The sequence below is a fragment of the Anabrus simplex genome, chromosome 1 (assembly GCF_040414725.1).
Source record: "Anabrus simplex isolate iqAnaSimp1 chromosome 1, ASM4041472v1, whole genome shotgun sequence".
In the NCBI taxonomy this organism is placed as follows: domain Eukaryota; kingdom Metazoa; phylum Arthropoda; class Insecta; order Orthoptera; family Tettigoniidae; genus Anabrus; species Anabrus simplex.
Window position 1 is genome coordinate 511702785 of NC_090265.1, and position 25735 is coordinate 511728519.

At 38.4% G+C, this 25735-nt stretch overlaps 1 protein-coding gene across 5 annotated transcripts in view; it reads left to right on the plus strand.

Annotated features, from left to right (window-relative positions):
- The window catches only part of LOC136857044 (uncharacterized), a 572347-nt gene that overhangs the window by 198462 nt on the left and 348150 nt on the right, over positions 1-25735 (plus strand). For all 5 annotated transcript variants that reach the window (XM_067135398.2, XM_067135399.2, XM_067135400.2 and 2 more), the window contains one exon: positions 5333-5527. In XM_067135398.2, coding sequence (XP_066991499.2) covers positions 5333-5527 — 195 coding nt within the window. The remainder of the gene's footprint in view (positions 1-5332; positions 5528-25735) is intronic.

The following is a 25735-nucleotide window of genomic DNA, read 5'->3' on the forward strand; positions in this document are numbered from 1 at the left end:
CATTTTGCTGCTCTTCGAAGGCAGATCAAATATAAACAAGAATTTGAATGTACCACTGCTGTTAGTAATGATTTTGAGGTGGGGCTTTGTCAGGATGTTGGTGGGGTTGTTTGGAGAAGGGATTTGCACATCCGAACGAAGGCAGAGAGCTGGGCTGCTTCAGTATGCCATGAGTAAGCAAGAGGTGCACACGTCTGTAGTGCATTGTATCATTATCAAATTTCTTGGAAAAGAGGTCGCCAAACCTTCCAAAATTTTGAGACTGCTCCGCATATAGTTCTGGGAAGGAACACTCGAGTGTATGAGTAGGCAAAAAAATTTGTGGCAGAAAGAGAAGCTATGGAAAATGAGCTTAATATAAGGTGACCGTGGACAAGCATCACTGCAGACAACTCCTTGCTGCCATTCGTGACATTAGTGGCGAAGATCGGCGAATAAAAATTTTGCAGTTTGTTTTAACCGTAGGCATAAGTTACTGAAATGTTCAAAACATCATACGAGGTTAACTCCATTTCAGAAAATTGTCTGCCAGGCGGTTTCCTCATCTCGTCAACCAGGAACAAAAAACTCTCCGCCAGGAAGTTTCGTCAGAGACTCCTGCGTCACTACGAGGAGGAAGGCGAGAATTATTGCTTCGTATTGTGACTTGTGATTAAACTTGGGTGCATCATTACACCCCACAGTCAGAACAACCAAGCAAGCATGGAGTGGTGGCGATGAGATGAAGCAGGTCCGGTCAAGGCCAAAACACGCCCATCTGCTGGAAAGGTGCTTGCAAGCGTTTTCTGGGATTCCGTGGGCTTTTTGTTGGTGGATTTTCTTCACGAACAAATGGCAGTTAATACAGCCTATTACTGTTGCCTTTTGGATGAAGCAAATGCTGCGTATCGCAACAAGCAACTGACCTGAAACACCATTCTTCTCCATGACAATGCAAGGCCGCATGCTGCTGCTTTAACGAGGGAAAAACTGCAGGAAATTCACTGGACAGCTCTGGAACACCCTCTGTTCAGTCCAGATTTATCGCCCTGCACCTATGATTTGTTTGGACCACTCAAATAAGACCTGGGAAGACAGCGGTGATTATCCAATTGTAGAAGAGTTCGTGTGCAACTGTCTCCGCAAGTGTCCGTTTTCTTTTTATCAGGATAGTATCAAGAACTTACCAATCCGTGGTAGAAAATGTGTATCTAAGGCAGGGCGCTATGTAGAAAAGTGATCTCTGCATGTGTGTTTTTTTTTGGTTGATGCTATAGATGTAAAAAAAATTCCTGTTTGTATTTGTTCTGCCGTCATACCACTGTGATAAATAATTATATAATTATCAATTTAATCTTACAGATGAAAAGAAATAAATATGATCATTTTATTGATATTACGTCCCAAACTTCATGTTGTCCTGTCATTGTTCTATCTTCCTGTAGCACCATTCTTCTTGCTACTGTCCTCTCTAGGTCATGAATTTTAATGTATCCAATCTACTGGGCTTAACTCTCACACAGCATAATCTGCCTGAAAACTGAGCATGTTAGGGTAGTTCCATATGCTGTTATCTTAATATTGATGAGCTCTTCTCTTTATCAAGCCAGTTCTTCCCATTTTCATCACAAGGGCTGTCTTCAGCACTCATTGGGGGGCTATTATGATGAACCTTCTTTCTGATGTGGGAAATGTAGGATAAGGAGGAAGCAGAGTAAGTACAAGAAAAGGAAAGAGAAAACGCTGAAGGTGAATGCAGGTCTAAAATTGAAGGACAGTAGAAGCAAAACAGATCAGTTTAAGTAATGGAAACAAGTGACAAGTAAAATCGTGTATAGGAAGATAGGAACATAGAATAGGATAAATCTGTTGGGCTCTGTTTCCCCCTCCATCAGTAGCACGACACGAAAGGAGACTTGTGCCCACTACTTTATCCATCTATAAATGTGAGGTACTTGAGCACCTTCAAACACCAGTTGAAACTAATTCAGGATAGACAACATTAGGAAATATCTGAAAAAGAACACCTGTAATTAAAGATTATACCTGAGAAGGATGTCATGTAACTAAAAACAGTACAACATGTTTCATCCTTGTAAGAATATCATATTCCCTTGATTCATACTTTTAATTTAAAATTGTGAGTAAGTGTAAAGACATTTCTTAACCTTCTACTGCATAGTGTTGCAATCAGGCAACATATAACTTTTCACCTGTTTAAATGAATAGAGATTGTCGACAGAGGTAGTTTTACGACACGCCTTCAACTGTACAATCACACACACATCCTAGTAATGCCTTGTTTTTTTTTCCTTACATAACAGATGACAAAAGAGCCCTACAACCAAAGGTACTCCTTCCACCCCATCAACATCCATGCGTACCGACCGACATTTATTTTCCGAGGGCCCTCCCTATCACATCGCGGAAAGTTGTATATATAACCCATTATGGCAAACAACATCACATATGAGTGTTAAGGTATTATCCCCAGTTAAGAATTGTTGGTATATCTAAAACACTGAGCGTGATTTGAAATGCAAAGCTTGAAATTTTCTTTACGAAATGGAAACTAAAAATAATTCGTGCAGTAGAGGATTAAAAGTCTGTTTACACGTTTTGAATAATTTTCGAAATGTCTTGGATTTGAAGCTTCCACAGTCTGTTAAATTTAGTTCTTCTGGGTTGAACTGCTCTTTTAAAAAAAATGTACGTTATGTATTTGCAGATGTTTCGAATACATTGCAATACAGTATTCTTTTTGTAAGTGACTGATGTACTCTTTCTCAGTCTGAGGTAATCCATCCTCCCAGGCAGTAAAATCAACTATGAGTGTGGCTGCTGTGCCTCGTCTTAAAAAGCTTCATTTCCCTCTGGCTATCGTAAGCCCTGGTGCACTATTCGGAAATATTTGGAATGGATGTCTCACTCGGCAGTCATCTGTTCGGAATTATTGGTACTGTTACCGATCTTGAGGATTTGTTCTGTATTTTCAGATGAATTCCATATGAATATAGGGGAAGGCTACAAAATCAGCATTTCTTGGATATCTCTTATACACAGATTACAATATGAAGGTTAGAGCATGAAGATACAGGACCAACCCTCAAGTTACGTAACAGCATCTATGACTTCCAGCCGACTGCTACGTGATACGTTAATTCTAGATGTTTCGGGATGCTTTGTTGGGGCTTACGACAGCCAGAGGGAGAGGAAGCTATTTAAGATGAGATACAGCAACTAATCTCTTTGATTTTGCTGCCTACGGAGACAGATTACCTGGGGTGGAGTAGGCGTACATCAATCACCTTGACAAAGAATACTGCAGTGTATTCGAAATGGCAGCATATTGTACGTGATGTACGTGAAACAACATGGTTCTGCCTGGGAGAAGAACTGAACAATTGTTGAAATGTTTCAACTTACTTTAATGATGTACTCCTTCTGTGTTTCCTCTCTCTTCACAAGTTAAAGATACAAAGAAAAGAGAGCAAACTATCAGTCAGCAGAGAAGAAGAAGAAAATAAGAAACTGTTCTTGGCAACACTGTTAAGGGGAAAGATCTCTTTGAGCTCCTCTCCTTTCTGATGAGAACATCATTTTGTTGAAACCCTGCACTCTCCATACTGTGTCAACTATATTTTTCCCTTTCTGCATCTTGCTTAGGCATACCTAGAGGCATGATTTTTTCGCATTAATTTTTGAACGATTTCGTGAGGACACTAATTTTCGTGTTATTTCGCAAAATAGATAGTGCTTATCGCTATAATTTAACTTTAATGAAATTCTAAAATTAATCATTAAAGGTTTCATTATTGTGGTTCTGAATTATTTATATGAATGGTAAATGTATAAATTACTAGTAAGCATCCAATATTATTTTATTCCTGATTATGATTACATAGCACTTACGTTACAGTATCATTGGGCCATGCTACCCATTCCTTACTTTGTAAAACAATAACAAAAACAATAACATAACACATGTTACAGTGGAGCTCTCTTTCATTAGTTGTCTCGGGTCATTGACAATCAAATTGTACTTCGAAAGAAATTGCTCTGCATTAACGGATAAACAGGGAACCCAAATAGACTTCAAAACAGAATTTGCAAATTTGAGGTGCATTAATTTTTATGCTAGCAGTGACTGAATTATTTCAACCTTTTGACTGGGATTTTCATCATTTTGTTTTCGCAGAATATCTTTAAAAGCAAGGTACCCAGCAATACAGTGATATTGGACTGCTTCAACATTTTAAAGCCAGACAATTTATGTACTTTTTCACATAGTGATGAAACATTTGTATAGTTTGATTGAATTACATTAGTTGGATGAAACAAATTATTCAAAAGTCCATACCTGGTACATACTTTTGAAGCCGTTTCTGGACTGCAAGGTCTTCTACCTTCTCCAGCGGGATGTTGACTTTGAGTAGCATCGCTGTTGTTTCATGAATAAATTCTATTTTTTCACTCTTAGCTTTATTTTGCATATCTAATGAGAGTTCTATTGTTGCCTGCCGTTTCACTGTTGGAGTGCTAAATTTACGTTCTGAATGTTCCTTATTTTTAAAACAATGTTTTGAGACAGTATCTACTTTCTCCCACTCAGTACGAACATTACAAAATTTACACATTAAAATATTGCTTTCCGAAACTTATAAACCTTCACTCGCAAACCATTTAGCTCTGTTGTGCACCGTAACACTTGTCGAGCGACCCATCTTCGCTACTGTATGTGATCACTTTCTTAATTTTACCTGACCACGAAGCCGAAATACACCAGTCAATTGTGCTGCTTCTAGACGTCATTGAGGATTCCAGGATTGCACAATGCCGTGAGGAGACAGGCTGGGGTGGGATTACTACCCACCACAAGAACAACGTTCCAAACATTTCGTTTGGCAAGAAGCCTGGGGCCAACCCCTTTTCTTTGATGCCACATCTTAAAGAGATTTTGCAGAACATTAATGATAATATTTCTTTCCTCTTGATGAATCTTTGTTCGCTCTTCTCTTTTCATACATAATCTTGGGAACAAAATATCAAATCGTTATCCACTAGAGATTTTGCTGTAATATCGCACTTATCGCGAAATAATTGAATTTTGCTTTAAAATGGCCTTGTCGCTTCAATTCACGAACGTAATATCCATATTTTCTTAACCAGAAACATATGATTCGTAAAGATATTGCAAAAACACGTCTAAATATTTTTTGTTGTGTTTAGCGTTAATGCGAAAAAATCATGCCTCTAGGCATACCATTCGGGCTCTGTTTCTTCTTTGCTGGATGACAAATTTCTGTCATGTTCCCATATTTTTTATTGAGATTTATCAAGATGATATTTTCAGTGAACTACGGGAATTTGATGAACAGTTGATGAGCCTGGACAGTCCTCGAGAAGGTAGCCCTGATGACGGTGGACCAGGTTTCTGTCTGGGGTGCAGTTCAAGACGAGGTTGCCCTTGTGATGAGTGTGCTATGACTCACCTACTAACTTGTGGGGGCCTCATTACTCCTCCAGACTCCCCAGGCACACTCTACAAGTAAGTTGGTTAATCCTTTCAGACCTGAATATTTTTCCACAGGTAGAATAGTAATTTCTATGGAATTTGTAATTCTAGAACCACAAAAAATTACTGCCACACTTCACAAGATAATACAGTAGAATCTCTTTTATCCAATATAAATGGGTGGGTGGGTCATACAGAGGTGCCAACTATTACGGATTGTCTGTAATTATTACGGATTTCACCTCACGATTACGGAGTTATGGTCAAAGGGGAAATTATTACGGAAAAGCTGACATTATCACGAAACAATAATTTTCAACAAAAACAAAAGTAAACGAAAAATCTTGAGTCATTTCGAGCCTTTCTCCTAAATTGTCTTTATTTCTGTGAGTTGGCAACGATACTTATTCGATCATGACTTCCTTCTGCTACCCATAAGCGTTGTAAAATTCATTGTAAATGAAGGAGCTCGGGCGCTGCTCTTCTCCACTACAAATCCTTCAGTAATGTTGTATTTGCTGTGTTAAGTGTACTTGACAGTTGCAGAAAGATTGAGAAAGAAGTGAGGCCTACATTAAGCACATCTGCACTGGTATCGCTTATGGTTCAGAAAACGAAAATGTCATCACAGTCGGAAGGATGCTTCAAGAAAAACTACACTGAAAAGCAGCTGCTGCGTCAGAAACAAGCTACAAGGAATGTTTTATCACAAAACCAACAGGTTGCGTGCATGAGTTATTGTGTAATATGACATGATTTTGGATAGATTGCTAGAGGGAAGGGCAAAAGGGGTGTCATTATCAAGAAGGAAGGAGCACGCTTTGGACTTGACTCAAATTTTTTCTCGGGGGCGGAGGGCGATTACTGATAATCCACTTCAAAGTTGGCACCTCTGGTCATAAGATCAGCGAGAACAGGGAGGAGGGGAGAGAAAATACCAAGATTGCTTACAGATGTTTTATTACCATGTTTTTCTTTTACGTGTGCTCTGTCAATGAGGTCTTTCATTGTTAGCCAGTTCTATGCCTATATCCTAGATGTATCAGTAAAACCTTTCCAAGATATTTCTGCAGGTGACAACAAAAATTCACGTGTTAAGCGATAAAACGTACTACTGAATGTATGAATGAAAACTATCCAACAGGGATATGGAAACACTAGATGAGATTTTTCCGACACGAAGGCATTTACCTTTTCAAATAAAGCTTTATACATGAGATGTATAACTTGTAATGAAGGCATTTTACGTCTTGTGTCCGAGAGTACGGTGAAAATTATGTCTACCCTTTCTCAATATGAGAGGAAGTATTAAAAGGTATGAAAAACATGAAAGGACAAATATAAAAACCTTTTCTGATTTATATAAAAAAATAACACTAGTAACATACTTTGTATTTAGCAAGTATTTGTCGTGATAGTCTTCATCTGGAACATAATCGTGTGAAGGTGACCAGCGTGGTGCATATTTGTCTTATGATAGCCTAATTATGGATACGGAGTAATTCCTTTCTTATGAAGACAGAAGTAAAGCCTGTCAGCAAGCCGACTGGCATCAAATACACTATAGTGTATTTGCTGGCATCTACATCTTAGGCATGCAGAGTTAGCGTGAACGTAGAAACTCGCACCTTCCAGTTTCAACCGGATCTATCGAATCAGTCTCAGTCGGTCATAGTTTTGTTCAGTTTAAAATGGCGACCAGAATCATTCCATTGCCGTCACACATAACCTCCAATTCATTGTCTAAGTGTGAGACCAGAGAAATAATGTTTAATAACCCATTGGTCTGAAATTGAAGTCTTCTACTAACATCTGTTTTAGAAAGAGTGTGGTCTGCAATAATACTTCGATATTTTTATGGGCCCTGTACAAATGTTACATATTTGTTCTTTGGTATTTTTAACACGTTTTAGTGCACTATTGTTATGTTATAGGCCCCAATGAAAAACTTCTCATACTGTATTTGTTCTTTTGTTTTCTTCACACCTTTTAATCTTTCTCTCTTCTCATAGAGTTCAATCAATATCAATCAATCAATACTGATCTGCATTTAGGGCATTTGCCCAGGTGGCATATTCCCTATCTGTTGTTTTCCTTGCCTTTTCTTAAATGATTTCAAAGAAATCGGTAATTTATTCAACATCTCCCTTGGTGAGTTATTCCAATCCCTAACTACCCTACCTATAAATGAAATTGTTGTTGTCCCGATTGGAAGCAGACGTGTGTGCAGGAGTGCTGATTGATTGTTGCGTAAGCGAAATGGGCATAGGCTTAGAACTCTACCGAGCGGTCATCAGCCGATGGAACAACTGCATAGATTACGATGAGGTATAATTTTATTTATCATTTCTGAAGTATTTTTCTTTATCTCCTTCTTCTGGGCTTTTTTTTTTTTTTTCATTGAGGCCTTTCACCTAGTATTGAATTAGGAAGACTTTGACCACCTTTAGGTACCTTTCCTATAAATAAATATTTGCCCCGGTTTGTCGTCTTCAGTTCCAACTTCATCTTCATATTGTGATCTTTCCTACTTTTATAAACGCCACTCACACTTATTCGTCTACTAATGTCAATCCGCGCCATCTCTCTGCTGACAGCTTGGAACATACCACTTAGTCTAGCAGCTCATCTTCTTTCTCCCAATTCTTCCCAGCCCAAACTTTGCAGCATTTTTGTAACGCTACTCTTTTGTCGGAAATCACCCTGAACAAATCGAGCTGCTTTTCATTGGATTTTTTTCGAGTTCTTGAATTAGGTAATCCTGGTGAGGGTCCCATACACTGGAACAATACTTTAGTTGGGGTCTTACCAGAGACTTATATGCCCTCTCCTTTATATCCTTAGTACAACTCCTAAACACCCTCATAACCATGTGCAGAGATCTGTACCCTTAATTTACAATCCCATTTATGTCATTACCCCAGTGAAGATCTTTCCTTATATTAACACCTAGATACTTACAATGATCCCCAAAAGGAACTTTCACCCCATGAACGCAGTAATTAAAACTGAGAGGACTTTGCTATTTGTGAAACTCACCACCAGACTTTTAACCCCGTTTATCAACATACCCATAAAATCCCATAAAATTAAGCCATGCGTGTCTCAGTTTAAGCCAAATTAAGGTGAAACCGCGAATGGCTCATTAAATTAGTTATGGTTCCTTAGATCGTACCACTTTACTTGGATAACTGTGGTAATGCAAACAGAGTCCCGACCAGAAGTGGGACGCTTTTATTAGATCAAAATCAATCGGTCGGCTCGTCCGGTCCGCTTGCCTTGGTGACTCTGAATAACTTTGGGCTGATCGCACGGTCCTCGTACCGGCGACGCATCTTTCAAATGTCTGCCTTATCAACTGTCGATGGTAGGTTCTGTGCCTACCATGGTTGTAATGGATAACGGGGAATCAGGGTTCGATTCCGGAGAGGGAGCCTGAGAAACGGCTACCACATCCAAGGAAGGCAGCAGGCGCGCAAATTACCCACTCCTGGCACGGGGAGGTAGTGACGAAACATCTCATAATATTATCGAGGTCACGTTGCAGTTGCTCACAATCTTGTAACTTGTTCTTCTCTATAGAGTAATAAATATCATCCACAAAAAGACTTACCTCTGATTCCACTTGTTTACTCATATCATTTATATGTATAAGAAAACATACAGGTCCAATAATACTGCCTTGAGGAATTCCCATCTTAATTAGTGCAGGGTCAGATAAAGCTTCGCCTACTCTTAACTCTCTGAGATCTATTTTCTAGAAATATAGCAACCCATTCAGTCACTCTTTTGTCTAGTCCAGTTGCACTCATTTTTGCCAGTAGTCTCCCATGATCCACCCTATCAAATGGTTTAGACAGGTCAATCGCGATACAGTCCATTTGACCTCCAGAATCCAAGATATCTGCTATACCTTGCTGGAATCCTACAAGTTGGGCTTCAGTGGAATAACCTTTCCTAAAACCAAACTGCCTTCTATCGAACCAGTTATCAATTTTGCAAACATGTCTAATATAATCAGAACGAATGCTTTCCCAAATCTTACATACAATGCCTGTCAAACTGACTGGCTGTAATTTTCAGCATTATGTCTAGCACCCTTTCCTTTATACACAGTTTGTGACTTTCCTTTCATTTGGTATAGCTCCTTCATGCAAACAGTAATCAAATAAGTATTTCAGAAATGGTACTATATCCCAACCCATTGCCTTTAGTATATCCCCAGAAATCTTATCAATTCCAGCTGCTTTTCTACTTTTCAACTTCTGTATCTTACTGTGAATGTCATTGTTATCATAGGTATATTTTAATACTTCTTTAGTATTACTCACCTCCCCTATCTGGACATTATCCTTGTAACAAACAATCTTTACGTACTGCTGACTGAATACTTCTGCCTTTTGAAGATCCTCACGTACACACTCCCCTTGTTCATTAATTATTCCTGGAATGTCTTTCTTGGAACCTGTTCCTGCCTTAAAATACCTATACATACCCTTCCATTTTTCACTAAAATTTGTATGACTGCCAATTATGCTTGCCAATCACTTTATCCGTGGATGTACAATGTAAAATCTCCTTATGTCGGAAAAATTTGTACCTAGTGTTTCCATATCCCTGTTGGATAGTTTTTCGTGTATTCAATAGTATGTTTTCTTGCTTAATAAGTTTTCCTTGTCTCCTGCAGAAACGTCTTAACAAGGTTTTACTGTATTTGTTTCAGCAAACATATTGTCCATGTTTTTTGGTGTGCAATGTACAGTTTGGACTAGATGTGACTATATATCAGTGGTGTGAGGAAGGTATTTACAGTTTGTGCCAATTCTTCCTTGTAATTTTAGCAGATATGTCAGATAAAACTGAATATCGGATAACCTAAGGTCGGTTGAAGTAGGACTCTACTGTATTTCGATAAAATTGTTCAAATATGGCAGGTATGTGTTTACATACAAGTTGCACTGAAAGACGTCTCTCACTGTTTTTAACTACATTGTTTTATTAAAGATAAGTATCTGTTGTGTAACATCATTTATTCATAAAAAACCAAAGTGATGGCATTGGCCTACCTGGTACGAGTTTCGCCATGCTGGCTGTATATTGGTGAAATTAGAAGCTGAACTTTTGTCATGTTCTGACGTACGGCATTGTCTGGGTAGTAAAAAAGTCTTATGAACATGTTGGACAAGAATATTCAGAAATTGTAGGGTAAGCAAGAGCCTTCAGAATCATAGAGAAATGCCATGTACTTTATAATGGAACTACTTGTCTGAGTGTGTTAAAACTTGTATTTACCGGAGCTTTATAAATACCGTATTTACCCGAATAATACCCGCACATTTTTTAAAAAAAAACTGGGGTGCGGGTTTTATTTTGCGTCAATGTTGGCATTATTTTTTCAAAATAAGCCTACCTAAAGTTCGGGTGCGGGGATTATTCGTATAAATATGGTATTGGATGATCCGTAGAACGCAGATACAGTTTAAGTCCTGTTTAACATCTGTTGTGTTTCTTCTCTGTGGGGAGCTGCAGGAGTTTATATTGGCCTGGTAGACCTCGTCAAAATCGTGAGAATTGGGAAAGTTAATCTCAAGTAATTTTGATGTGGTACCGTTCATCAAGAAATTTTGCTGTTCACTCATTTTGTAAAAGTCATTTCAGATCTTGTAAATTTAGCATTCAAATCAAACTGCTCTTTTAGTTCCTGCAGTTTGTTTTCTTTGGCATATTTTCATGGTTGTATTGTAGCAGTTAGTTTTATGAAATCTAATGTGATTATTGATATCCATTATTAAATACAGCAGATCTAGAAATTGACGTAAAATTATAAAAAACAATTCAGAAATGTGTTATAACATCAGCTATTCTATTCATTCCTGGTGTCGTCGTACGACTTACTTGCTCTCCTGTTATTGCATCCCTGTTAGGACTTCTCCACCACATAACATAAGGTGGAGAGGTATCCAAGTGATGTTTACTTGAGCAAACCATCTACTCGCTGTTTGTACTCGGTTTTGTACCTTGCCTTCTAAAATGATCTTTTTTTGAATTTTTCACTTCCTCACATTTTAATATAGCCACTTAGTGATATTAGTTGTCGTATGACGGACACGTATTCTTCTGTGTGGGTGTGCTTGTAGCATCCTATGCTACCACCACATCTCGAAAGCAGTGGTTTGATTCTTGCCTTCAGCCTTCATGGTCCAGGTCTTACGGCTGTAAAAAAGACGGAAAACAGAAGATATTCAACTGGACGTACCTTCGTAGTTTTTTCACATGCCACTATTTTTCCTCTTTTAGACTTTTCAAGTGACCCAAGAGATATTGGTATAAATGGGGGAAAGGTGTAAATCATGGGAAAGTATTGGGTGTTCCACTTGCCCCTTGCGAGCCAGTTTTATGCAGCCTTCCACATTTACCCCTATAACAGCGTAATATGAGATGTGTGGTTACGGGTTAGAACACAAGCAGGAATCATGACTGCCACTGCTTAATTCATTATGGGTACCCCGAATGTACCCATAAAATGAGCGGAGATATGGACTTAAACCTTACAACAGGAGGTACACACACAGACTAGGAACAGCTATTGTATAGCCTGAGCACTGCTCGCTGCACGTCAAACCCCGCAATAGTTAAATAGGGGCGCGGTTGGAGATATGATATTGGAAAGTGCTCGGTTGGAGATAATGACACTGGACAGCGCTCAAGGGTACTCAGGTTTAAATCCAACTCAAGTATTTTTTTAAATTGGTACTTGCCATGGGTTTGGTAAGGTTGCATACATATTAGTTTCCAGAGACTTTTTTTTTTTTTTTTGGTCCTGCTAAGGGCCGTTGATATGGCATGGGGTATGAAGCTGGATTGGAAGAGGCTAGATTTCAGTTGCCTACATTGTCTAACACAGGACCTGTTCAAATTGACGATCTCAGGGATTGATACAGCCTGCACGCGATGTTGTAAGGACTGTCTGGTACAGTGAAACATCTCCGTCATAACCGATCGGCATGCCGCGGTGATGAGCTGCCCAAGGTGACCAGGATTGGCCGGCTCCTATGCATGCACCAGAATACCTGCCAACACTTCCGATTTACCCGAAAACTTTCCATATTTTAACTTATTTTCCGATTTATTTTTACTTCTTCATATTTTTTACCAATATAACCTCCAGTAGGTTAATACTCTTCACCTAGGATAAAGGATAAATTCTTATGTACTTGTGTAATTTACGAAACCTCATTTTTAAGCGCATTTATTTGATGATTTATTTCGCGTGTGGTTCGTCTGTCGTCTAATGTATTGTGTTACCCGCTCACCACAGCAGCGTGTGCGCTTTATACAGTTGGGGATTCGGGATGGCAATCGTGCTGCAAGCAAGAGAGGATAGCACACGCTAGCGACTCCGTTAATCGGGACGAAAGAATGAGTTTGTTATTGTGTGGTTCGCACGCTGTTAACATTATTCCTGTGCGTAATTTCATCGGAGGTGTAGGCCATGTGTTTTTTCTTGCTTTTCTATTCTCTCCCTCCCCCCTCCCCCCTTTCAAAGTCGTGTAATCATTCAATACTGATCTGCAATTAGGGCAGTCGCCCAAGTGGCAGATTCCCTATCTGTTGCTTTCCTAGCGTTTTCCTAAATGATTTCAAAGAAATTGGAAATTTATTGAACATCTCCCTTGGTAAGTTATTCCAATCCCTAACTCCCCTTCCTATAAATGAATATTTGCCCCAGTTTGTCCTCTTGAATTCCAACTTTATCTTCATATTGTGATCTTTCCTACTTTTATAAACGCCATTCAAACTTATTCGTCTACTAATGTCATTCCACGCCATCTCTCCGCTGACAGCTCGGAACATACCACGTAGTCAAGCAGCTCTCCTTCTTTCTCTCAGTTCTTCCCAACCCAAACTTTGCAACATTTTTGTAACGCTACTCTTTTGTCAGAAATCACCCAGAACAAATCAAGCTGCTTTTCTTTGGATTTTTTCCAGTTCTTGAATCAGGTAATCCTGGTGCGGGTCCCATACACCGGAACCATACTCTAGTTAGGGTCTTACCAGAGACTTATATGCCCTCTCCTTTATATCCTTACTACAACCCCTAAACACCCTCACAACCATGTGCAGAGATCTGTACCCTTTATTTACAATCATATTCATGTGATTACCCCAATGAAGATCTTTCCTTATATTAACACCTAGATACTTACAATGATCCCCAAAAGGAATTTTCATCTGATCAACGCAGTAATTAAAACTGAGAGGACTTTAACTATTTGTGAAACTCACAACCTGACTTTTAATCCCGTTTATCCACATACCATTGCCTGCTGTCCATCTCACAACATTTTCGAGGTCAGGTTGCAGTTGCTCACAATCTTGTAACTTATTTACCACTCTATGGAGAATAACATCATCCGCAAAAAGCCTTGCCTCCGATTCCACTCCTTTACTCATATTATTTATATATATAAGAAAACATAAAGGTCCGATAATACTGCCTTGAGGAATTCCCCTCTTAATTATTACAGGGTCAGATAAAGCTTCACCTACTCTAATTCTCTGAGATCTATTTTCTAGAAATATAGCAACCCATTCAGTCACTCTTTTGTCTAGTCCAATTGCACTAATTTTTGCCAGTAGTCTCCCATGATCCACCCTATCAAATGGTTTAGACAGGTCAGTCGCGATACAGTCCATTTGACCTCCAGAATCCAAGATATCTCCTATATCTTGCTGGAATCCTACCAGTTGAGCTTTAGTGGAATAACCTTTCCTAAAACCGAATTGCCTTCTATCGAACCAGTTATTAATTTCACAAACATGTCTAATGTAATCAGAAAGAATGCCTTCCCAAAGCTTACATATAATGCATGTCAAACTGACTGGCCTCTAATTTTCAGCTTTATGTCTATCACCCTTTCCTTTATACACAGGGGCTACTATAGCAACTTTCTATTCATCTGGTATAGCTCCTCCGACCAAACAATAATCAAATAAGTACTTCAGATATGGTACTATATCCAAACCCATTGTATTAGTAGTGTATTGGACATATTGAATTGATTTGTACGTGGTAGTTTTGCGTATTTATGTGCATAATGTTAATGAGTTGAATGTATTTAAGGGGGTTGTGTGGGGGACAATTTCTGCTATTTTCTCATCTCATTGTGGCCAAGAAATATAACAAATGTTAACTCCAAGTGTTCAGAGATACCTATAAATTTTTTGTTCATTTTACCGTCCGATAAAGGTAACTATTATGAATTTTGTTGCCTGTGTCGGTGTGACATAAATGTTATTATTCGTATGTAAGCGTCATAAATGAGAATAAGGTACATTGTCCTGTATCCATTTTGTTTTGTTTTCGTAGTTTAAGATTTTAAGTTTAATGGTCAATTCGCATTGTAACTGTAGATGTGTATACCTTTTATCCTGACATTTTTTCACGTAAACTTTGGTGCAATATATGTGATGAAATCCAAGAATTAAAAAATCTTCCTATTTTTTATTTCCATAAGTTGGCAGGTATGCACCAGTTGTTTTACATGGCCCTACAGAAATAAATCTATGGTGGCAGGTCAGGGGCCAGGTCCTCCCTTTTCTATCCATATATCAGGATATGACGCATGGAGATCGTACCGGATGACCACTACCATGTGTAGTGGAGCTCCATAATGTTGAAACCACATTCTGCAGTGGCCAAGGAGTAGCATATATTCCAACAACAGTAGTAGTTCATCTGGGAGAAGTTGCATATAGTGTTCCCCATCAGAAGGCCCTGAAGGAAATGAGCCACAATGCGACATCGTACCCACACTACATTGGTGTATATTATTGCAATTTATGGTTCAATTGTTGTGGAACTGCGCTTTGTCTGTAAATGACATGCTCACTAAAATGGAAGGATTACTATCCATGTGCTGTGGCGTCCATTGACAAAATGTCACCTGCACTTAGAATTCAAATGGTACGGGTGAAACCGCTGGGTATGCAGTATGTGCATAATAGATGGCTGGCTGATGAAATTTTCAGTGCCAAGATTGCTTGCCACTTTACGCACCTTTTGTCTTAGGAGGACACTATCGATTGGAATGCCTGCAGCTCTTGAAGTTTTAAACCACTTTTTTAATATTAAAAAATAATTCAATTCCTGGTATTTGGTGTCAGTGTTGCCAACTTAGGCGTGTTACCTCTAAATTTAGGGTGATTTAATCGTCCCCGACGGAAAATTGGGGGATAGAAGAGTCAGAGGGAATGTTAAGCGAAAATGATTTTTGGAGGAATTTAGAGGTTCTATGGGGGTGACATTATTAATTATTTATTTCATTACAATAGCATGCTTCGTTCCGCTAGTGCAGGGCCTCTCAAACGCCCAAAATCTTGTGTGCAAATTGAGGGGCGGAGTTCCTGTGCACAGTGCATCGGTCCCATTCGATTCGGCTCGGACCAACGCTTCGTCTCTGGGCTACTGGTTAAGCTCGGTTCAACTTGGCTCAGATTTCGAGCGCTACGGGGCAAGTGAGGAAGAGGGTGACGGGCGGAGCGAGCGAGACAAGTGTGGAGAAAGAGAGCGACAGCGCTATTGCTCCAAATCGAGGAGTGGGGGGTCTGCACTTTGGTCAATCAAGTAAAGTAGTCTTTTGCACAGTGCATGCACTCTTTTTTTTGCGCTAGTTGCTTTACGTCGCACCGACACAGATAGATCTTATGGCGACGATGGGACAGGAAAGGGCTAGGAGTGGGAAGGAAGCGGCCGTGTCCTTAATTAAGGTACAGCCCCAGCATTTGCCTGGTGTGAAAATGGGAAACCACGGAAATTGATGGCTATGAATTTCATGTTTTTGGTCCGTATTGAACTGAGAATAATATATAAGTAATAATAATAACAACGTAAACGTTTCCACCTTTTCAATACTACAATATATTCATAAAATTACAAATTACATGGTACTAGTTTCGACCCATCTAGGGGTCATCATCAGCCGTATTGGAGCAAAGATCATTTGTGGCGAAATCCTAAGAAAATGTTATTTTAAAGAATAACAAGTGAAATGAGATGTTATGGTAATAGTTAATAATACAAGGAATATACATACTAAGAGGTTTTTAACAAAGAATAAAGTATAAATGGGGTGTTGTAAAAATTATAATCATGGAAATCAGTAAGTTCTTGTATTGAAATGAAATATGGCTTAGTAAGAGGGCTTAAGGTGGGGCTGAAGGGTGCGGGAGAAAGTGTAACTGTCTTGGGAAAGTACCTTTGATTAAATTTAGGATTGAGTTTAGGTTGGCTGCATTATTGTTTCTGAGGAAAGTGATAAATAGATCGAAGAGTATGTTGGGTTTCTCTGAGATTTCATTGAGATTGTGACTGGCATTAAAGTATTGGTCTAGGTGTATGTAGTAATTTTCCATTATGTTGAGTAAAGGGCCCTTGTTTGCTAATACGAGGATGTCCATGTCTTGTTCAATATTGGTGAAATTATGGTTATAATCTTGCATGTGTTGGCCGATGGCTGAAAACCTGTTGTATTTTATTGCGTTAGTGTGCTCGTGGTATCTGATAATGAAGTTTCTCCCGGTTTGCCCGATGTAGGTTTTTTTACAGGTGGTACATTTGATCCTATAAACCGGGAGAAACTTCATTATCAGATACCACGAGCACACTAACGCAATAAAATACAACAGGTTTTCAGCCATCGGCCAACACATGCAAGATTATAACCATAATTTCACCAATATTGAACAAGACATGGACATCCTCGTATTAGCAAACAAGGGCCCTTTACTCAACATAATGGAAAATTACTACATACACCTAGACCAATACTTTAATGCCAGTCACAATCTCAATGAAATCTCAGAGAAACCCAACATACTCTTCGATCTATTTATCACTTTCCTCAGAAACAATAATGCAGCCAACCTAAACTCAATCCTAAATTTAATCAAAGGTACTTTTCCAAGACAGTTACACTTTCTCCCGCACCCTTCAGCCCCATCTTAAGCCCTCTTCCTAAGCCATATTTCATTTCAATACAAGAACTTACTGATTTCCATGATTATAATTTTTACAACACCCCATTTATACTTTATTCTTTGTTAAAAACCTCTTAGTATGTATATTCCTTGTATTATTAACTATTACCATAACATCTCATTTCACTTGTTATTCTTTAAAATAACATTTTCTTAGGATTTCGCCACAAATGATCTTTGCTCCAATACGGCTGATGATGACCCCTAGATGGGTCGAAACTAGTACCGTGTAATTTGTAATTTTATGAATATATTGTAGTATTGAAAAGGTGGAAACGTTTACGTTGTTATTATTATTATATATTAAACCACGGAAAACCATTTTCAGGGCTGCCGACAGTGGGGTTCGAACCTACTATCTCCCGAATACTGGATACTGGCCGCACTTAAGCGACTGCAGCTATCGAGCTTGGTGCATGCACTCTTGAGAGGCCCTGCACTAGTGTTGGTTTTATCTTGAGGTTTTTTTTTTTTTTTTGCTGTTGGCCATCCTGCCTGTCTCATGCACTGCAATTGATTATGCAACGTCATGATTTTCTCTTCTAGCAGCTCTTAACATACGATCCCTTCACTTGCCTTGGGATTACCTCTTCTTGTCCCTTTATGAACGCAGCTGTCGCCTTATTCTTTACTTCTTTTTATTGACTACCAGCGTACAGGTGTATTTATATAAAATCTACTGTTTTTAAATTAATAAGAAAGACAATCAAAACATTATTCACACCTTCTCTCTCTGTCCCTCCTCCTCTTCCATTTTGGTAGATGTTAAGGGGAATCATGCACTTTGGGTCTCGCACATAGAATGTAGAGTGAACGTCTTGTAGGAAGAAAATCCTCACAGTACGTGACCGTAGCAGTCTGATAGCTTGCAGTTTTCACTGTGACTGTGCATTTCATGCAGTTATAACGCTATTTGCGTGGTGTGTTAACAAAGTAAGGCGATATCTGTGATGTATGCATATTCATTCACCATTCCTAAGGCTGGTTGGATCCTCAACAGCTCTGCCATCAGCTGTCATAGATGGCCACTAACATCACTGAAGTGGCGTACTAGGGAAATGAGGAGTGAGGTAGGGAATAATTTTGAGGAGTGATTTATTATTTTTGGGCAGTGCCATTATTATTAGTATTTGGGGGGTTATTGCCTCATTTAAAGGGATTTTAGAAGTGATCTGGGGGGAATTTGAACTTAGGAGTTGGCAACACTGTTTGGTGTATGAAGGTTATTTCTTGATATATGGAATTTGGTCTGCATTCTGAAGCACTTCATATCATGCATCCTCTTATTTTCACCATTGTGTTCAGCGTGGATACAAAAAGCTGCAACTCGCAAGTCAGTGCAACGCATGTTTTGCAGATCAAAATCTTTTTTTTTTTTTTTTTCCTTCCGAGATTTGAAGTTTCTCATCCATTGTAAAAGTTTTCCTCTCCTTCGGTTTTTTCCATTATAGCCAGAAAAGTAAACGCCAACAATAAGAGAGGCAATATCAAAGTAGGATTAGCAAGTATGTACCAACATAAACAAATGATGCGACAATAAGATTGTGACAAAGTACTTCGACACCTCGGCTCAAAAAAATAAAAATAGAAATAAAAATGGATTTTATTAATCAGCGACAATAACTTCAAAAACTGTAATAGTTAAAGGAAGCATAAAGCAATAACCATGAAATAACGAACTTGGACAAGGTGAACGCTAAATTACTTAGTAAATTCACACCTGTACAACAGTGTAGCTTCTCAAATGTGATAAATTCATGACTGTATACCAATGTAGCTTCTCAAATAATGCAGATGCACAAGTTAAGCACCACCACAAGAAAAGCAGAAATTCCATACTAAGAGTTAGACCATGGTTGTTTGATTTGCTCATCATGCTTTGGTTACTCTAAGCGTTTTTTTCGTTATTATGCCATTCTGCTTCGATTTTACCCCCTCTTGAACAGCCTGATGGGCAGGATAAAATATCGCAAACGTAAATTGCACGATTTTTAAGACATTGTTGGCATAGGAAATCTCCGGGGAGCTACAAGAAATGTTGTAAACGGCGGGGATAACTTTGAATGCGGCAAATAAAAGCGGGGTAGTACTTCAGGTTGTTTTACCAGATGTTAAAGCATGGTTGCTCTTACACATAAATCATATTAATAATTACAAAGAAATAATATCTGTATTTAATGTATGTTAATGACAAGTGAGGAATATTAAGACTTTATATTTTGGACTAAAGAAATGGCAATTACAGTAGTACCCTTTTTAAAGTTTTTACAGGGATCTTATGTTTTAAATCTTAAATGGGGTTTACCTTAAATCTAGGTTTCAGTAAAAAGCACAACTTTTCTAGAGATGTTTGCCTGTATTAACATAAATTGTACTATCATACATTATTTATACAGTGACAGCAATACAACAAGGAGATATCTACTCTGCACGCTGTACTGTAGTTGAAACTTTGTATGGATTGTTCTGAAGATTACTCTTGAGTTAAAATGGCCCTGGTATCTAAGCAAGAAATCTTTATTGCACTACAACTAGCTTTGTCTCAGATTGTTCTTTGGAAATAAATGTAATCAAATAAATAAATAAATAAATAAATAAATAAATAAATAAATAAATAAATACATAAATGCTTGGGTATGCTCAATCAAATTTGTTCCTTTGCACTATCATCGGATAACAGACCTATGTTATTTTGCTTGACCCAAGTGAATAATTGCTGAAGTGACATACATAAGGAAATGTTGCTAGATGATGGATTTTTATCTCATACATGCATCTTCATTGTACACTGTTATTCATTTTAGCATTCAGTCTGCAAGCTTCTGTGAATTAAGTGCTCCATGATCTTCTATTTTTAACCAGCTCTGTAGCCTCTTTTACACTGATTGGCAAAATTTATAGATCACTGGAATTTTCAAATAAAAAAGCATGTTAAATTGTGAAATATTTGTTTTATTACTTACACTGATTATTTCTATTAAAAAATTTCTAAGTCAGTAAGGGTGGTAATAACAGACAGATAACATTACATTAGAAGTCCGTTATAGTGAGAATTCATAATGGCGAAGAAATTACTCGCTATAGCGGATTGTCGTTATATCCGATGTTTGTATAAAAGTCAGGAAACCCCCCATGCACATTAAAATCAGTATGAAAAGGCAATCAGTTTGTTCAAAACTTGCATTTTCGCAGATTATATCCACATTACGGCTTACTTGTTTATTTTTCGAAATCCCACACAACGTGAAAGTGTGTGTTTAATTTCATTCTGAAAAAGGTATAGTATGGTATTTCTCCGAAGTCATATGAATGCCTTTGTTGTACAGTAGGCCTACACATTTTTAGACTAATTTTTAGACTCCGAACATTGGCTTTCGTCATGCTGTTTTTCTTTTTGCGGTTGCACAATTATTTTTAACTTCCGAGGGTTTAAGGACCATTAACTTAAAATTGGCAACATAACACCGAAGAGAACCCGTTGAAAATTTGCCGGCAATACCTATTCCATGCGTCTATACAATGCGATGATCCATCAGGAAATTATTCGTGCTGTCTATAAAACTGTTGCTTTAACTCATAGTCAGATATAACCGGCTACCGCTAATGCATGTATCGCGCTTGCCGGGTTGTTCAAATTCAGCGGCTAGCGATGTATAGGCCTAATCGCGGACATTGAAAGTCAACGAACGAGTTCATTGTACCACGGTATGGCCCTTCGGCCTTGAGTTTTTCGTACACATTCCTCACAATTTCATATTCGACTTCTTTAAAGTGTCCTTCTTGCGGACCACTGAATGCATTTTTTGTACAGTATGATTTTTTTAGCTCTTTGTCTTCACGGTAACGCCAAATATTGGCTTTACCGAGGCCTATGCCGTATTTTCTTGTGGCTGCACAATTTTTCTACATTTCCGAGTCTTTAATAAACATAAAATTGGCATCATCATATCAATGAGAATCAGTTGAAAATTTGCCGGCAATACCTTTTCCACGTATCTTTACAATACGACTACCCATCACGAAATTATTCCTGCTGTCTATACAACTTAATTTTACTAAGCGTCAAGTACAATAGACGCGTTACAACTCTGCCACTGAGTAGCTGGCCTGTCTAAGAATTCGAAGGCTCGCATGTTTTGATGCCATTCTGCAGATTTGAGAAACTATTTTGTAGAGGCTAATAAAAAGTCATTTTCTCTTCACCATTTCCCAAGATCCAGTGACGTTACACACAGACATTGTACATCCGGTTGTTGCTGCTAGCGATGTATGATAAAGAGGCGGTCGTTTGTTGTCAGTGATTTTTGTATGTGCGTGCGTGTGCAGGGGTTTAATAAAGCAGCATGGTTACCGCAGTAGTTACCAGTGGTATCCATTAACTTAGTGTTAGGCTGTGAATGCATGACAACTCTTGAGTTTTCGCACGAGATTCTGAGATAAAAGAAACGTTTTGGATTAGGAGAAATACATTATCACTCCAGAGGTTTCTGTGGCAAACACTCAGTCTTCTTCAAACGGCGTCACCTAACCTAACCGTATATGTATCATGAAAACATATTTGAAACGCGTGTGGAGAAATGATAACCTCCTCACTAAAAATCTACATGTAAATAGCCTTTCCGAAATTTAACTGGATGTGAGAAGATATGAACTATCCTCTGAAATCATTGATGTACTCTACCATATCTAGAGGTGTATCACATTCTTACTTAACTTCCGTATATAACATTAAAATTAAGAGATCGTTTACCTCGGTCTTTATTGTTAACGAGTTAACTGGTATCGGCGACGTTATTTACGTATTTACTACGAAAACGTGTTACCCTCTTTCATTTCAAATTTTTTTAGAGAACAGCAGTAGATGGGTATTACTAATCGACTCCAACTTTGCTTTCGAATGTCGACGGGAGAGCTCGCAAATGCACATAGAAAACTGTACCGTACCGAAGATGATCGATTGCATTCTATGGCAAATGTTTCAGTTTTCTTAACCGTACTATACGTATGATGAAAACACACTTCAAGTGCCAGTGGAGAAATGATAACCTTCTCGCTATAAATTTTCATAATAGCCTTTCCCTAATTTAACCTGACGCGAGAAAATGTATACTTACCTCTGAAATCAATTATGCACTCTGCCATATCTCAAGGTGTATGCCATTCTTACTTACTTGCAGTATTTAGCCTTAAAATCAAGCGGTCGTTTAGTTAGCCTTTATTTTTAATCAGTTAACAACCATTATCAAACACATTATTTTCGCATTTATTATGAAAATGTTCTTTCATTTCGAATTTTCTTTGCGGAACAGTAGTTGACTGGTATTACTAATCAATTCTGACTCGCCAGTGGCCATAGTGAGGAAACTATACCGAAGGTAATAGATCGTATGCAATATAATCGCTGGGGAAAACATTGCGTGCGCTTCATCGCGCGTAATAACGGATGCGTCAGTGATAGGGCTCTCGCTGTAACCGAAGGATAATACAGTTTAATATAGGAATTATGAAGGGACAGAAAGAAATTGTCGATATAACTGAGTTCTCGTTATTTGCCGTACTCGCTGTAGTCGACTTCTGTACTTACATAATTTTTTCTTGAAAATGATCCATGGAAATAATAAAATGCTTCACAATTTAATGTGCTTTTTCCTTAGAAAATTCAAGTGACCCATTAATTTTGCCGGTTTGTTATTAAGGAATATGTTCACTATTGTTCCTGATAATGGTGAGCCCATGTTTAACGCTTATTGACAGATTTTTGTCGGTGAATGCAAAACGGCTTCGGTTTAAGGTTGTTCTTATAACGTTATACATTGATTTTCCGTAAAATTCAGGAAAGATACCAAACTTGTGCCGGTTAGTTGCACACTTGCTAAAACTTTGTCTCTCTCTGTGTGTCTTAGTTGGTTAGGAAATTTTTTTCTTTGTTATTAAGGAATATGTTCACTATTGTTCCTGATAATGGTGAGCCCATGTTTAACGCTTATTGACAGATTTTTGTCGGTGAATGCAAAACGGCTTCGGTTTAAGGTTGTTCTTATAACGTTATACATTGATTTTCCGTAAAATTCAGGAAAGATACCAAACTTGCGCTAAAACACATTAAAATTGGTATGAAACAGCAATCGGTTTGGTTAAACATTTCCGCGGATATTTTCCAGGCAGCGGTTTACTCGTTAGCAGGTATTTTCTAATTCCAATAGTCTGAACATGCATATTCAGTTTCATTCTTAAAAATTGTAATATTATCGTTCTAGAAGCTTGTGGCAAACTTCTCCATTTTCTTACTTCAAACGGCATCACCTATCCTAGGTTTACCGTGCATGTGTTATGAAAACATATTTGAAGCGCTCTGTAGAATAATGATAATCTTTTCACCATAAATTTACATGGGAACAGCCTTTCTGAAATCTAACAAGACGTGAAAGTACATTACCTAACCTCTGAAATTAGTTATGTACACAGCTATATCTTGAGAAGGAGAAGTATCGCAATCTTATTTTATTTCAGTACATAGTATTAAAATTAAGAAATTGTGTACTTCAGCCTTTATTTCTAAGGAGTTAACAATTGCTGTCATTGCACTTATTGTGATCCTGATGTTTGTTTACATCAATCAGAGTTGTGAGGGGAGCTCTGGCTCTGTCAAGATCAACTCGCTTGTGCGTAGCGAGGAATCTATAGGGAAGATGATCGATCGCATTCAGTATAAATGCTGGAGTAGAGTATATGAATATTCATAATGGATAAAAACTAACGCCAGAATTTGCGAGTAATAACGAATCAGTGAAAGGGTTCTCATTGTAACCGAAGAATATATAGGAATTTTCGAAGGGTATAATAACATTGTGATTAAAACGGTAGTTCTCTTCTACTGTACTACAGCGGTTACGGTCGGATGTGTATCAGAGTCCGACATCTCGCTTTAGCCCTGAGTGCCTGCGCTTTGAATTTCTCTTCTGCCTTGAATCATCCTTAGCAAGCTTATGACATCGTTTTTCATAGGTTCTTAATGTCCCATAACCAAAACGAATAGAAATAAATACTTGAGAATGTTAATATTTCCTTAACCCTAAATGTGGGTTTGCATCCGGGAGATAGTAGGTTCGAATCCCACTATCGGCAGCCCTGAAAATGGTTTTCCGTGGTTTCCCATTTTCACACCAGGCAAATGCTGGGGCTGTACCTTAATTAAGGCCACGGCCGCTTCATTCCAACTCCTAGGCCTTTCCTATCCCATCGTCGCCATAAGACCTCTCTGTGTCGGTGCGACGTAAAGCCCCTAGCAAAAAAAAAAAATGTGGGTTTTGCTCTATTATGAATGATGTTAAATCGAATATAAAATTGCATTGCTCTTATGGAATAATATTCAGGACTTCAAAATTTCCTCGTTAAATGTAGGTTTACGTTAAATCAAGGTCACGCAAAATTGGGGTTATACTGTACATATATACTGATAAAGTGAATAAAGGTCGTCTTTGCCATCTGTGCCTATAGCCTTTCAAAGTAGACCCTCCCCCTGTAGATATGAACTGTCATCTTCAAGAACCGGTTATGAGAATACATCTGCCATGCTTCTTAAAATATTTTATCAATTTTTCTTTGTGAGATGCTCTGCTTATTTGGTATTTTCTAAACCATTTATCCCCCAGTCTTCCCTTCTCTGTTGGAAATTAGTCCAAAGAGGCCAGTGTAGTGGCCAGTTCACAGGCTGCACTATGAATCTTGTAGAAAATTGTGTGCTATGACATTTTCATGGTGAATCAGAAATTCTTGCAAATTTAAATTTTACTCTGAAGTCTGTGGTGGTTGTTTTAAGAGGAAGTACAACTGGTCAACCATTCTCTATTAACACTAATCATCCTCCCCCTCCTTTCCCCTTACCAGCTTCCAGCTCCTGCCAGGTCAGGGCATTTAACCCTGACAGTAACAAGTCTATAAATATTGCTTTAGTTACACCACACATCTCGAAGACGTGCCACTCAAAGCCTATTATTTAAAGTTACGTTAAAGTTACCAGGCGGAATGAACAAGGAATAGAGGTGGTGGAGGGGATAACTCTCCCCTCCTTATGAAGACTAGATGGCATTCATTCGCACGACACGTCAGAACGTCGTATGGTGTAATTGTCAGGGTTAAGGCACTTCGTCACCTTCCTCTCTCCTTTCACCATTCCTCTTTCCAACATTTTCCCCCAGTTCG